Source organism: Poecile atricapillus, chromosome 24, assembly GCF_030490865.1.
Source record: "Poecile atricapillus isolate bPoeAtr1 chromosome 24, bPoeAtr1.hap1, whole genome shotgun sequence".
Lineage (NCBI taxonomy): Eukaryota > Metazoa > Chordata > Aves > Passeriformes > Paridae > Poecile > Poecile atricapillus.
Window position 1 is genome coordinate 343346 of NC_081272.1, and position 14930 is coordinate 358275.

General features: G+C 58.2%; 1 protein-coding gene across 1 annotated transcript; it reads right to left on the reverse strand.

Moving 5' to 3' along the window:
* Nucleotides 1-2559: 2559 nt before the first annotated feature.
* MECR (mitochondrial trans-2-enoyl-CoA reductase) lies at nucleotides 2560-9524 on the reverse strand. Its single transcript, XM_058856233.1, has 10 exons — nucleotides 9171-9524; nucleotides 7753-7850; nucleotides 7448-7579; nucleotides 5880-6023; nucleotides 5696-5798; nucleotides 5382-5484; nucleotides 4892-4965; nucleotides 4430-4490; nucleotides 3900-3972; nucleotides 2560-2805 (listed from the first exon to the last, which is right to left on the reverse strand). Exons 1-10 carry the CDS (start codon nucleotides 9434-9436, stop codon nucleotides 2642-2644), a joined length of 1218 nt encoding a protein of 405 aa, XP_058712216.1. The 5' UTR covers nucleotides 9437-9524; the 3' UTR covers nucleotides 2560-2641.
* Nucleotides 9525-14930: the final 5406 nt, after the last annotated feature.

The window sequence follows — 14930 nt, forward strand, 5'->3', positions numbered from 1 at the left end:
CCATGGCTCAGGGCAGTGTGGGATCTCTCCATGGCTCAGGACAGTGTGGGATCTCTCCATGGCTCAGGGCAGTGTGGGATCCCTGTTCCCATGGCTCAAGGCAGTGTGGGATCCCTGTTCCCATGGCTCAAGGCAGTGTGGGATCCCTGTTCCCATGGCTCAAGGCAGTGTGGGATCCCTGTTCCCATGGCTCAGGACAGTGTGGGATCCCTGTTCCCATGGCTCAAGGCAGTGTGGGATCCCTGTTCCCATGGCTCAGGGCAGTGTGGGATCCCTGTTCCCATGGCTCAGGACAGTGTGGGATCCCTGTTCCCATGGCTCAGGACAGTGTGGAATCTCCCCATGGCTCAGGGCACTCTGGGATCCCTGTCCCCATCCAGCAGGAGTTTGGGGCTCTGCCTTCCCTGGGGTCCCGTTCCCCATGGGGAGCGTGGATCGATGTCCCATGTGCAGGGCACTCAGGAGGGTGCTGAGGTGCTCGTGGGCTCCTCTCTTTGGCAGGGGCCTGTGGAGAGCCCCATTCTGAAAACGCTGGGTGCTGACGGGACCCCAAAGGGAGGCAGGGATGGGGGTCCCCCATCCCCACCCTCAGAGTCTCCCCATGGCATTTCCCAGCCGTGGCCAGACTCAGCTGTTCTCATGCCCCTGGTGAGAAACATCATCCCTCTTGCTGAACTCTAAACAGTTTTGGGGAATTATTTTTATCCTTTTGGTTGAGATGTCAGTTGCCTAAATCACACCAGATCTCAGCAGAGGATTGGAACATTCCAGCATTAGCAGCCACCCCCCTAAAAAAACCCCACAATCACCTCCAAAACGATTACAATTGTGTAGGTGCAACAGCAGCAGCTGGATTTCCATCCATGATCCTGCTCATTTGACAAAGAAAATTACATTTATTTATTTATTTATTTATTCCTTTGTACGCTGGTGTAGGAGTGAGAGGTTGGAACATTTTGTGAAAGAGTTCTCTAAAGCATGTTGGGTTTTAATGCTGAGCCAAATAAACCATGGGGGGGATAAAAGCTTTGCATTAATTTTTCTGGTTTATGTCATACTTAATAGTGCTTGTAATGATCTCCAAGTTCTTTTTTTGCTTTTCTTCCCCACTTTATCCATCGATCAGGAAGCACTGAGGCACAGGATGGGGATCTGCCTCCAATGCTGGCAGGGGGAAGGAAAATACAAAATATTGGGGGATTTATTAGGGATGGAGGAGCAGAAGGGAGATGCTGGTGCAGTCTATCCTGGGGTACACCTGCTCTCTGCTGAGGGACGTCTCAGTGTGAGGGGTTTTAGGGGGGATGAAATGACATTTAGTTCCCAGCATGGCAGTGGAGTTTAATTTCACAGTTTTGCTCTTCCAAGTGCACATACAGTTGTACAATGCTCCCTCCCTCCCTGAGCAACATTCCTGCCCTGCCCTGCTCTTCTCCTCACCCCACAGGACCCAGAAAATCCCCAGATGCAGGTACACACACTCCCTGTGCACATGGATGACACTGGCAGCTCCCAGTGAGAAGCAGCCTTCCCTGGCCTTTGGTAGATCCAGAGGGGCCCTGCCATAGCCCCACCAACTCATCCAGGACTCCAGGATGAATCCCAGAAGAACTTTCAGCTGACACACCCAGTCCCTCACAATTCCTCTGTCCACACAGAACTCCACAGCCATGGTCCTCCCACTTGGATCATGTTGGGCACAAGGTGGGAGAACCCAAGGAGGTCCCTGGGTTGGGTTCCAAAGGTTCTGAGGCAAAGAAAGTTCAAAAAACCCAAGGGAGGTTATTTCCATTGCAAGATGTGTTTGGGAGACATTTCCCCTGTAATTCCTCCTGTGGAGCAGCATGGAGAGCCTGCTGGGATCCGAGAGCATCGCCCAGGAGCAGGGACCAGTGCCCCACCTGCACGGCCAGCGCCGCCGGGCCTCGGCCACAGCTGCACTGGGGACCACAGGGAGCTTGTGGGGCCACAGAGGTACAAGAGCAGCACAGGAGGAAGCAAGAACACATTGTTGGTTGTCCTCAATAAATCTTTTCACATTGCTCTGCAGTGTCACAGTCGCTGTCCCACACCTGGGCAGGAGGGCCTCAGGGACACTGAGGGTCCGGCTCCAGCCCTGGATGGCCAAAGGCTCCGGCCCTTGAAGTGCCCTTGGCAAAACCCAGCTGGGGTGACCCAGGGCTCCTCCAGGAGCTGCAGCAGCACCCAGGGCCACTCCAGTCATAGCACCCCTCACCATTTGGGGCATTTGTGCCCCCTCCTCCTCCTCCTTGGAGCAGGTAGAGGCAGTGGGGCTGCAAGGAGATGACTTGGGCTTCCCTGCCCATCCCGCATTCTAGCTGAGGTAACGACAGCCCTGCCCAGCCCAAAAGCACTTGTGAGGGGGAACTGCTGCTCTTTCCATATCCTGAGCTAAGCAAACCATCATTTGGGCTCCCAAACACCCCCCAGCCACAGTGAGATGCAGCCTCCCTCCTGCAGCACTTCCACACAAAGCTGCGGAGGCTTTTAAAGCTTTCAGTGGGCACACAAAATGTGAAAAACAAACCAAAAATTAAATTCAACTCATCTCAAGGGTCTTTTTCCCCATCAAGTCTGTGGACAAGCATGTGGAACAGGACAGGGCTCCAGGAGCTGCAGGTCAGAGGAGAAGGATCTGCTTGGAGGACACAAAGGGCTTCATGGAGGCCTCCAGCGCTGCCCTGTAGTCCTGAAGCGGGACCTCGGTGCAGGCCGGCGCTGTGAGCTGGCCCCTGCGGATGAGCTGGAACAGGGCGTCCATCATCGCAGCCACGCTCTCCTGGTCTGCAAAGGCAGGAGGGAGCTCTCACTGTGCCCTGCAGGACCACCCACCACCCCTGGGACACCACCCGAGGCTACACGGGGTCCCTGGGTGTGATGTGCCCCCAGCTCAGGTACGTGGGATAGGGGAAGAGCCCCCGGCACGGTCCCTGCCTGAGCCCAGCACCAGTGTCTCAGCACCCTGGGACAAGGAGAGATGGCTGTGGGAGCGAGGATGTGGCTGGGTGGGGTTTGGCCCTGCTCCCACTCAGGACAGGGCACAGGGACAGACCCCCAGCCCTGCCAGCTCAGCTCCCCCAGCCCTGCCAGCTCAGCTCCCCCAGCCCCCCTGGCCCAGCTCCCCCAGCCCCACCAGCTCAGCTCCCCCAGCCCCCCTGGCTCAGCTCCCCCAGCCCTGCCAGCTCAGCTCCCCCAGCCCTGCCAGCTCAGCTCCCCCAGCCCTGCCAGCTCAGCTCCCCCAGCCCCCCTGGCCCAGCTCCCCCAGCCCCCCTGGCTCAGCTCCCCCAGCCCCCCTGGCTCAGCTCCCCCAGCCCCCCTGGCTCAGCTCCCCCAGCCCCGCCAGCTCAGCTCCCCCAGCCCCACCAGCTCAGCTCCCCCAGCCCCCCTGGCTCAGCTCCCCCAGCCCCACCAGCTCAGCTCCCCCAGCCCCCCTGGCTCAGCTCCCCCAGCCCTGCCAGCTCAGCTCCCCCAGCCCTGCCAGCTCAGCTCCCCCAGCCCCCCTGGCCCAGCTCCCCCAGCCCTGCCAGCTCAGCTCCCCCAGCCCCACCAGCTCAGCTCCCCCAGCCCCCCTGGCTCAGCTCCCCCAGCCCCCCTGGCCCAGCTCCCCCAGCCCCACCAGCTCAGCTCCCTCAGCCCCCCTGGCTCAGCTCCCTCAGCCCCCCTGGCTCAGCTCCCCCAGCCCCCCTGGCTCAGCTCCCCCAGCCCCCCTGGCCCAGCTCCCCCAGCCCCACCAGCTCAGCTCCCCCAGCCCCACCAGCTCAGCTCCCCCAGCCCCCCTGGCTCAGCTCCCCCAGCCCCACCAGCTCAGCTCCCCCAGCCCCCCTGGCCCAGCTCCCCCAGCCCCCCTGGCTCACCTCCCTCAGCCCCCCCTGGCTCACCCTGTGCGTGGTCCTTCCTCCACTGTGTCATCCAGAACCCGCGGAGCCGCACGTCCCGGAAGATGAAGGCGCTCTGTGGAATGTGTGACATCTGTGTGTCCTCCTGGCACCCAGGGACACTCCTGTGTCCCCTTGTGCATGCAGTGACTCCCCTGTCCCCTCACACACGTGGTAACACACATGTGTCCCCTCCCAGTGTGACAGTGGTGGCCCCTTGTTAGAGCTCCCATTTGTGAGCCAGGGATATGGAGAGGCGACTCCAAGGTGTGGAGTCAGGGCAGGTTTGATGCTCAGCACCTGCAGGGTCATTTCCCCACTGGAATTTTTTGGCAGCCCAAACTCTCCGTATAAAAAGCCAAGAGCCCAGCAGTGGGAAGCAGCTTGTCCTGTGACAGACCCCATCAGGCAAATAAAAACAGCTGGAGGGTGTCAATCTGCAGAGGGGGAGAGCCAGGTGCCCACAGCACCGAGGGGATGGGGACATGCAGTGGGAGCACAGGGGACTAAGGAGAGGCATCCCAAGTACTCACCACAGGGACCATCACAGGCTGCTTTGCCATCCCCCCATAGGTGACCATGGTCCCCTTGGGCCTGCAGGAGGAAAGGGGTACTTGGTTAGGTGGCCCCAAAAGTGCAGCTCTGATTTGCCACCTCCTACTCTGCCATCCCCCACCCCCTCAGGGCTGCCTTTGCACTCAGGGCTCCCCAGTTACCCTTCAGATCCCACTTTCCAGGACCTTCTCTTGCTTCTGTGCACCATTAGCTGAATTTGCAGCTCAGCACACCAGTTACACCTGGCCAGGACCTGGGGGACCTTCCCAACTTGACCCCAGCTGCCCCCAGCCACCAGCAGTGTGAGACTTTAAATTACTGTTGTTATCCAAACCATTTTCCCTTCCCTCTCCGAAGTTCAACAGACTCCAGAGCAGGACCCTCTATTGCCAGGTTCTGTCCCCAGGTTTGTGCCCAAGCCACCACCCAGCCAAACTCACTGCAGGTGCCGCAGCATCTCCGTGGTGCTTTTGCCTCCGACGCAGTTCAGGGCGAGCCGGGGCCTCGGGATGCTCTGCAAGGGTTTATGGCAAAGGTTCCCAAATTTTATGGCTCCTTTAGGGGATGGGACTGTGGTTCTTGACAAAGCATCTGCATTAACCTCAACATTTACCTGAGGGCTGCTGAAAGCAGTAGAGCTACAATCCGTTAGAATCAAGGAATAACTGGGGTTGGAAGGGACTCATTCCAACCCCCTGCCATATGCAGGAAGACACCTTCAGCTAGACCAGACTGCTTCAAGCCCAATCTGATTGGAACCAAAATCTGTGTCAGCAGCAAAATCCCTCCACTCCTGGGGTTAAATTCTGATCTAGAGAGAAATTTGTCCTTCCCACCATCCCTGCATTTCTCCCCAGTGCTGAACAGCAGTGACAGCCCTGGACTCTCCAGTGGGATCAGCACTGAGGTAAATGTATCTTAAATATATACCTTAAATATATCTTTCATCTCTGGCTTTCTCAGCATCTCCTCTGTGATGATGTGATCAGCGCCCAGGGCCATCAGCCTCTCCACCAGCTTTGGGAGATCAGGTCTGGGGAGGGAAAAAGGAGATAAAAAAAGATGACTAGATGAGCCAGGAAGCAGAGTTCCATCTTCTCCTTCCTTCTGTTCTGGCACTGTGTGGGGACAACGAGGAAGAGGCTGGAGGACAACCTGGAGCAGCAAATGGGAGGAAATCCTGGGTTGGACGGGCAGGATGAGCAGATCCAGCTCCCAAACTTTCTCCTCCCCAGGGCACCCACCTGTCCCTCACCACGTTGACGGTCTTGATACCGGAGGCCCTGGCGATCTGGATGACGGCCTGGCCCACGCCGCTGTTGGCAGCGTTCTGGATGATGGAGTCACCTGGAGGTGAATAAACGCAGATTCCCACTCAGAGACAGCCAGGAAATCCCTGTGGAATTGCTCCTCATGGCAGGGCCATACCGGGCGCCAGGCTCTCGAAGTCAGCCAGCAGACGGAACGCTGTGCAGGGGTTGACGCTCAGAGTGGCAGCACAGAGCACCGGGATGTCACTGGGCACCTTCAGCAGCATCTCCTCGGGGAACACCCCCCGTGTCCTCCACGTCCCTGGGCAGGAACAGCCACAGCACGGGGGAAAGCAAAGGAAAGCCATCAGCTCCCGCTGCAGCCGTGGCACCAGCAGCTGCACACGCCAGGAACCAGCTACAGCCCCGAGAGGGAACGACGGATTGGGTTCTCATATGGGCACAGCCAAAATGCTCCAAGAGGCAAGGAATGGATTCCTCACTGCCTGCCAAGATTTATCACCCAGCAGCAAAGCCTGATCATTTCCCAGAGGCATAATGGGGCTGGGGCTCCCTGGGAATGTGTGCAGAGATAATGGAAATACTCTCCATCCTATGGATGAGCCCATATATTCCAAGCCAATTTAGTCAGCTTTACTCCCTCCACGCTCATATCCAATTTAAACCTCTATCATCTATTTACAGCATTTTTATGCTTAAAAATACCCCATTTGGCTCTTAACTCCATCATTTTCCTTCTCTCATTTAGCAAAAAGCCTTTTAAGAAGAAATAGGCAAAGAACAAACTGTGACACTAAACCACAACCAGCAAATACCAGGCCACTGGCATTTTGGAGGAGCATGGGAGACATTTGTTGGGAAATAAATTCCCACACTTTCCCAGCAGACCATTATTAAAGAGAAAACTACAGTGAGAGGCCACCACGACCTTGCTCGTGTGAAATGTTTTATTTCAGGTCTTTAGGGAAGCTCTAAGCTGATGGGACAAAACACAGTTGTTTCCAGAGAAACACAGATTTCTGCAATGCTTTATAGTGGCACAGACATCCCTTAAAGGGTCTATGCTCCAGGAAAGAAGATTATTGCTAAATTTAAGTTTGGCATGAGCAATGGTGCTGCCACTGCTCCTGTTCCAGGTGTTCTAGAGTGTATGGTAAGTCCTGTGCACAGGAGCCCCTTCCCTGGGGACCCCCATCCTTCCCAAGAGCCTTCTTGTGTCTGTGGATGAGCAGCTTCACTTGCTGGGGCTGGGGAGTAGGAACTGAGTTTTCTTTAAAAAAAATTAAATTAATGAAAAATAAAAACAGGTGGTGAAAATAAACCAAGACATAAAGAGCTAAGAAATAACTCCATTAATTATCCCAACTGTCTCATTGTGATTGGTCTCACATGGCACTAAATGGGTTCCAACTCCTGCTTCCCTTGCCCAGCATTCCCTAATGGAGCTTTTTTCCCCAATTTGTTCCCCATTTTGAGACCCATCCCATCATCTGTAATTGCTGTAAGTGGAGGGGCCCATGGCTCTATCCACACCCTGCAAAGATGCTGCTTTGGAGAGCTGTGCTTTTGCTCTCCAACCCCCAAAATCCCCATAGCAGCTCACACAGGAGCACAACCATGGAACTGCTCTCTGGGCAAGCCTGGGCACCCCCAGGGGCTCCAGCACCCCAAAAATCCCCTGGGAAGATGTTCTGCAGGTGTGGGGTGTGCCAAAGATGAGCTCACCGAGTCCGGTGTCCGCAGGGATGACCCGGTCCCCAGGTTTCAGAGCCGTCACACGGCGCCCGACCTCCAGCACCTCCCCGACACCTTCATTCCCCCCCACGGCCGGCAGCGACAACGGGAGGGGATAGGCCCCTGCAGGGAAGCTGGAGGTGAGCCAGAGACCCCTTCATCCCCAACATCCCTGCACCAGGAGCCATCTCTGAACCCTCTGAGACAGCAGCTGGGTTTGATGATCCTCGTGGGTCCCTTCCGACGCGGAGCATCCTGCAAGAAGCAATGTGCAAAGCATTAATTTAACACCTTACCTTGGATCATGTTGATGTCAGCGGGATTGATGGGGGCTGCCAACATCTTGACGCTGACATCGCAGTCCCCCAGCTTGGGCTCTTCCAGATCCTTCAGTCTGAACAGGGAGACACAAAGGAAAAGGGCATTAACATTGGTTTGGTGACGTGTTCTGTGCTGTGGCTGAAGCTGGAGGTATCACCTACATACCCCACCTAAATTAACAGCACCATCTGCACCGTCCCATTAAAAAATCAGATTTATGTTAGACAGAAGGACAGATTTTTGGAGGAGGCTACTAAAAACCATCCACTCAAAACAATCCTGTGTCACTAAGCCCAGTGATGCTCACTAAACTTAACAAACTCAGCAGGTTGCACAAAAAAGCAGCGGTTTTGGCTGGGGATTTTATGGTTCATCCTGCCCTGCTGGAGCGCTACGGGAACCTGGGACAGTTCTGGAAATCTGTGAAAAAGGAGAAGTCACGAAGCACAAAGCAAGACCAGCCTTGCACAAGCAGTGGGGTGATAACAGCAAACCTCAGGCAGTGGTGACAAGCACCATTGCACAACTAAATGGTCATCTGGAGAAGCAAAAGTCTTTCTCCAAAAAACCAGTGGGGTTGGTGTCTGGATGCACCTTGATAATGTATCAGCAAGTACTGAGCTGGTTCAAGAGGGGCAGCAAGACCTCAAAGTCTCCTCTCTTGAAAAAAACCCTCAAGTCCACTAAACTACAATTTTCTCCTTTCCAGAATTTTTGCTGTCCCAAAAAATGCCTGTGATGCTGCTTTGGTCCCTAAATTGGGATCTCAAAGAGAAGACCCATCAATGGGATGCAACCCAGGATGAAGCTGGGGTGCAGCAATGCTGGGGTTCAGACCTCCCTGTCGTACCCCAAATTAGCAAGAATGGGGTTTTTGATAAAAATGTGGGGTTTAAGGCAAATTGAAGGAGCAGCAGCAGGAGGGTGGGGGATATGGAGGCATCAACCGCAGCATCTGCCTGTGAGACAATGGCACCGGGAGAACATCGGGGCATCCCAGGGTCCTCCTGATCCCCTGCAAGTTCGGGGAGCTGCAGCCCATCCCCACTCTCTACACCTGGGGCAAGTCCTGACCCCCCTGCACTGCCCCCCCAAAGCAGCCCTGCAGCACCCCAAAACCTCACCCCAGCCCTCTCCGCAGCCCTGGGCCAGCCCCCACTCCAGATCCCTGCCCAGCCGTGCCCCCCAGCCTTGGCCCTACAGCTGCACCCCCTCCCTGCAGCACCCCAAATTCAGCCGCACCCCATTCCTGCACCCCATTCCTGCAGCGCCCCCAAATTCAGCCGCACCCCATTCCTGCACCCCATTCCTGCACCCCCTCCCTGCAGCGCCCCCAAATTCAGCCGCACCCCATTCCTGCACCCCCTCCCTGCAGCCCCGTGTCCCCCCTTACTGCACGACGGCTGCGGGCTCCCCGTGCCGCTCATAGAGCAGCCCGAGCGGAGGGGTCCCGGCCGCGGCGGATCGCAGCCGCACCGGGGGGCTCGGACCCGGGGGGCTCGGACCCGGGGGTGTCCACACTTGGGGTGTCCACACTTGGGGTGTCCGCAGTTGGGGTGTCCACACTTGGGGTGTCCACACTTGGGGTGTCCGCAGTTGGGGGATCCGCGCTTGGGGGGTGCGCGCCCCGCGGAGCGCCCGCGCTGCCGCCCGCTGCATTCGGCCCCACTCGGCTCCACTCGGCCCCGCTCGGCTCCACTCGGCCCCGCTCGGCTCCACTCGGCCCCGCTCGGCTCCACTCGGCACTTCCCGGCGCTCCTCGGCTGAGCCCGGCGCTGCCGCCGCTGACGCTGCGGGCCGGCCCCGCCCCCGGCCTTAAGGCGGCCCTGGCGCTTCTGCAGTGAGCGGGCGGGGACTGAGCGGGGCCACCCTTCCCTTCCCTTCCCTTCCCTTCCCTTCCCTTCCCTTCCCTTCCCTTCCCTTCCCTTCCCTTCCCTTCCCTTCCCTTCCCTTCCCTTCCCTTCCCTTCCCTTCCCTTCCCTTCCCTTCCCTTCCCTTCCCTTCCCTTCCCTTCCCTTCCCTTCCCTTCCCTTCCCTCCCCTTCCCCTTCCCCTTCCCCTTCCCCTTCCCCTTCCCCTTCCCCTTCCCCTTCCCCTTCCCCTTCCCCTTCCCCTTCCCCTTCCCCTTCCCCTTCCCCTTCCCCTTCCCCTTCCCCTTCCATCATGACCTGTGTTGGTGTCGGCACAGCCAAGCTCTCTGTGCGAGGGACAAGGGTGCAGGGCACAGGAGCATCTTGGTCCACGGTCACTGGATCGTGGAATCATTTAGACTGGAAAATACCTCCAGGATCATTCTTCTGAGACTCCCCATCCCTGGAAGTGTCCAAGGCTGTCCCCGTGTCCCCACGTCTGTCACACCCCAGAGAGGACAGAAATGGGAGGGTTTAGTGGGGCAGCAGAATAAGGGGGAACAAGCAGAATCCTAATAAGTGTTGGGATTTTAAATTCTGCAGTGGAGCTGCTGCCTTGGGCCATTCCTGGCCAGCCTGGGAGCCTGGGAGTTTACATCCCTGTAAGGAAATCCCTGTAAAACCCCACAGGGGTAGTTGGTGGCACCGGGAGGTCACTCAGGGCTGCCCAGGGGCTCCCAGCCCAGCTGGCTCTGGAGCATCTCCCACAGGGGCTGGGATGCTGCCGTGGGCTGGGCTGGATGTTCCACCTGCACATCTGGGGACAGTGCATGGAGCTCTTGGGAAATGCAGGGACAGCTTGAGACAGCTCTTTCTGAGAGGAAAAACAAAGTTTCTCCTTGGAATTAGTACCAGGGGTGAGAAAACAACAGTTTGCTGGATGCAAGCAGGCCAAGGATTCAGCCACATGAGGGACATTCATCAGGCTGTGCCAACGAACACTCAAAAAATGTTGGAGCAGCACCCGGGTGAGGATTTAGCTCCGGGTGTTGGCACTGATCCGTGGACTTCCCAATTCCACATGGAGAAACCCCAGTGCCCTTCGAGCCCAAAGCAAGAGGTGGCTTGGCAAAGGGCTGGGTCTTAAATAACATCTTCTAATACCTTCTAACATCTTCTAACCTTTCCCTGGCTATTTCCCCTGAGATCTCTTGTTCATTCGTAGCATTGAGCAGGAATGGGGAGTTTTATTTGGATGAAGGCACAGAAGTTATTTCATCCTTTCAGGCTGTGATAACTCATCTAATAGCCCTATTACATCCGGCCACGGCACTGTGGCGAGCGTCTGACCGCTTGGGGCCGGACAGACAGGGAGGAGAACAGCAGGATGAGATAATCTATTTTGTCTGTTAAGAGAGAAAAAGGATTTTGGCATTAGCAAAAGGCAGGTGATTTGAGAAAATAGCAGAGAGTAGTTAGAGCTGGATGGGGGTGTGATAGTGTAGGTATAGAAAAAGGGGGATATGGAAGGAAGAGGGAGAGAGACTGGAGTAAAGGGAAAACAAGGAAAAAAAACCCAGAAGGCAAAAATTTTTGGGGGGTGAAATTGCTTAAAATTCAGTGTGGGGTGTTGTGCCCTGGCAGCTCTTTAAGAGCCGTTTGATGCAGGGAAGGCACTGCTGGGAGCGATGGGGAGGGCGTGATGGGTTCTGTGTCCTGTGGGTTTAATGGGGGAAAATGAGGAATTACTGTGCTGACAGCAAAAGGCAGTATTCTGAAATAAGACAAAAATTAAAGGGTTTTGGTGTGGTCAATGTGGAAATGCTCGCCCAGTGGTTTGGGGGGAACCAGTGGGTGCTGCAGCTCCATCCCTGCGCTCCGGGATAAGGGCTCAGGGCAGCCTCTCTCCCTCAACCTGACATTTTACAGAGATATCTGAGAGCAAAAGAATCCTCCTGAAGGTACTGCTGGCTCCTAGGAGATTCAAAGCCCCAAATCCCAGCTCTTTATCCCCAGCCTGGGAGAAGCCATGAGATGTGATATGGCCACACTGGCTGAGCTTGAGGCTGCTGTCACTGAGCACCCCGGGGCTGAAAACGCTTCTCCCTCAAGTGGGAGGGATGGTTGCAGTGGAAACCATTTGCAATCACAGCAAGTCCTATATTTTTCCTGCAAACGACTGTACTTGAAGAGTGATTACTTCATTTTAACTCGATTGCTCCTGCAAGACAGCCGGGGGCCGATGGCAGGGGATGCAGGGCACGGGGCTGTGGGTTCATCCTGCCGGTGCTCAGGCAGGGAGGAGATGCTGGGGCAGGGCTCGGGGAAAGGATCTGCATCCCGGGAATGGGATGGAGCTCGGTCCTCACGGGTTGTCACTGGCTCCATCCCTGCAGCTGCCCAGCATCCCGGCAGTGCTGTCTGCCCATCGTCCTCCCTCCCTCGCTGCAGGATTCGTCACAGGCCATGCATGATGGGTGCTGTGGCACCTCCCAACCCATCCCTGTGTCCCTGTCTGCAGCCCTGGCCCCGTCAGTGCCAGGCAGGTCCCCCCCAGCTCGGGGAAGCCGTGATGGGCCCTCGGCCAAACTTCTCTCCCTTTCAGCCGTGTTGGACAGGTGGGATTTGAGCTGGATGTGCTGGAGGGGCCATTGTCCGTAACTGTCCTCATGCACAGCCGAGGGGACAATTCCCGCCTGTCCCCAAACACGCTGGCAACATGAACGGACCCCCTCCCCACATTCCTGCACTCATCCATCCCCCCATCATCCCGGGAGGCTCCTCCAAGCCCCTTCCCCACGGGAGGAGCCCCGGGAAGGAGCCGCCCTGCCCAGCCCTGCCCAGCCCTGCCCAGCCCTGCCCAGCCCTGCCCTGCCCAGCCCTGCCCAGCCCTGCCCTGCCCAGCCCTGCCCAGCCCTGCCCAGCCCTGCCCTGCCCAGCCCTGCCCAGCCCTGCCCTGCCCAGCCCTGCCCAGCCCTGCCCAGCCCTGCCCAGCCCTGCCCTGCCCTGCCCGGGGTCAGTGCCAGCCCTTGGCGGGGACAAGGAGCCTTTGTGGAAGGCCCGTGTTTCGCTCATGTGAAATCCGTGTCCCTGGTGCGCGAATGATCCCCTGGAGAAGCCCGGGAATGGCACCGGGTGAATCCCAGGGCTCTCCCGGGACTGGCACCGGGTGAATGCCGGGGCTCTCCCGGGAATGGCACCGGGTGAATGCCGGGGCTGTCCCGGGAGCGGCACCGGGTGAATCCCAGGGCTGTCCCGGGACTGGCTCCGGGTGAATGCCGGGGCTCTCCCGGGAATGGCACCGGGTGAATGCCGGGGCTGTCCCGGGACTGGCTCCGGGTGAATGCCGGGGCTCTCCCGGGAATGGCACCGGGTGAATGCCGGGGCTGTCCCGGGATTGACACCGGGTGAATGCCGGGGCTGTCCCGGGAGTGCCACCGGGTGAATGCCGGGGCTGTCCCGGGACTGGCACCGGGTGAATGCCGGGGCTGTCCTGGCAGTGCCACCGGGTGAATGCCGGGGCTGTCCTGGCAGTGCCACCGGGTGAATGCCGGGGCTGTCCCGGGGGGTGACACTGCGGGCTGTGGCTGCTGGAGCGGGACGGTGACACACAGGGAAAGGGGAGCGGGTCTGCTGTGACACGCTGCCTGCAACAAAACCCCCTTCTTATTGTTTGTTGAAGCGATTGGTTTGGAACTGCAGTTCAGGGGTTTAAAAGGTGGTGGAAAGCACAGCACAGTGCTCCAACAGGCTTGTGCAGCTTAAAAACTCCATCTTTCGATCTGGTTGATTCCCCCAGAGTCCTGGGAATATCCCTTCCCCTCGGCTGCATTTCCCCCTGAACTGTTTCAGTTCAGCTGCTGGGACAAGATCCCCCAGATTCCGCCCCAGCCTGGGCAGACAATGCCCAGCTCATCCCTCATCCCTGCGTCACCCAGCTCCTCTTCCCAGAAGGATTTGGGGAACTTTTCTCCAAAGAACTCCAGGGGGCCCTGCAGCGTTCGCACGGTGCCAGTCCCCTCCTGCCTTCGCTGCCACACATCCAGGCGCCTTAATCCCCTTATCGGGCATTATTTTAACAGGCTTTAGTGTTGCTGAGGAGAGGATTTGTCACGATCACTCCATGCTCAGCGTGGGACAAGGTGGTGCAGAGGAGCCTCCATCACCCTCCGCCCCCACCGCAGTGTGAGGGACACACGGCACGGGTTTGTCCCCAGATCCACGGGCACCGCCACATCCCTGCCAGAAGTGTCACCACGGTGCTGATCTGCCCGGGGGCTGCTGCAAGCAACTGGGGGCAACTGGTCTTGTACCCCATGGCACGGGGAGGGGTGACACCGGGGACACTGCCAGGAAAAGTATTTGGAGCTGGCAGCTCTGAGGTGACCCCAGATGTGCTGAACCCGTCCCAGGGAGCAAGGGGCTGTGCAGTGTCCCCAGGGCTGTGCAGTGTCCCCGGAGCTGTGCAGTGTCCCCAGAGCTGTGCAGTGTCCCCAGGGCTGTGCAGTGTCCCCAGGGCTGTGCAGTGTCCCCAAGGCTGTGCAGTGTCCCCAAGGCTGTGCAGTGTCCCCGGAGCTGTGCAGTGTCCCCAAGGCTGTGCAGTGTCCCCAGGGCTGTGCAGTGTCCCCAGAGCTGTGCAGTGTCCCCGGAGCTGTGCAGTGTCCCCAGGGCTGTGCAGTGTCCCCAGGGCTGTGCAGTGTCCCCAGAGCTGTGCAGTGTCCCCAAGGCTGTGCAGTGTCCCCAGGGGCTGTGCAGTGTCCCCAAGGCTGTGCAGTGTCCCCAGGGCTGTGCTGTGTCCCCAGAGCTGTGCAGTGTCCCCGGAGATGTGCAGTGTCCCCAGGGCTGTGCAGTGTCCCCAAGGCTGTGCAGTGTCCCCAGAGCTGTGCAGTGTCCCCAAGGCTGTGCAGTGTCCCCAGGGCTGTGCAGTGTCCCCGGAGATGTGCAGTGTCCCCAGGGCTGTGCAGTGTCCCCAGGGCTGTGCAGTGTCCCCAGAGCTGTGCAGTGTCCCCAGGGCTGTGCAGTGTCCCCAAGGCTGTGCAGTGTCCCCAGAGCTGTGCAGTGTCCCCAAGGCTGTGCAGTGTCCCCAGGGCTGTGCAGTGTCCCCAGGGCTGTGCAGTGTCCCCAGAGCTGTGCAGTGTCCCCAAGGCTGTGCAGTGTCCCCAGGGCTGTGCAGTGTCCCCAAGGCTGTGCAGTGTCCCCAGAGCTGTGCAGTGTCCCCGGGTCAGTGCAGTGTCCCCAAGGCTGTGCAGTGTCCCCTGGGGCTGTGCAGTGTCCCCAGGGCTGTGCAGTGTCCCCAGGGGCTGT

Coding starts and splice junctions, on each gene's coding strand:
- MECR (XM_058856233.1), bottom strand. CDS start 9,436: ATGCAGCGGGCGGCAGCGCGGGCGCTCCGCGGGGCGCGCACCCCCCAA. Junction 5,799..5,879: donor CTTCGAGAGCCTGGCGCCCG/GTATGGCCCTGC, acceptor ATTCACCTCCAG/GTGACTCCATCATCCAGAAC. Junction 5,485..5,695: donor GTCAACGTGGTGAGGGACAG/GTGGGTGCCCTG, acceptor TTCCCTCCCCAG/ACCTGATCTCCCAAAGCTGG.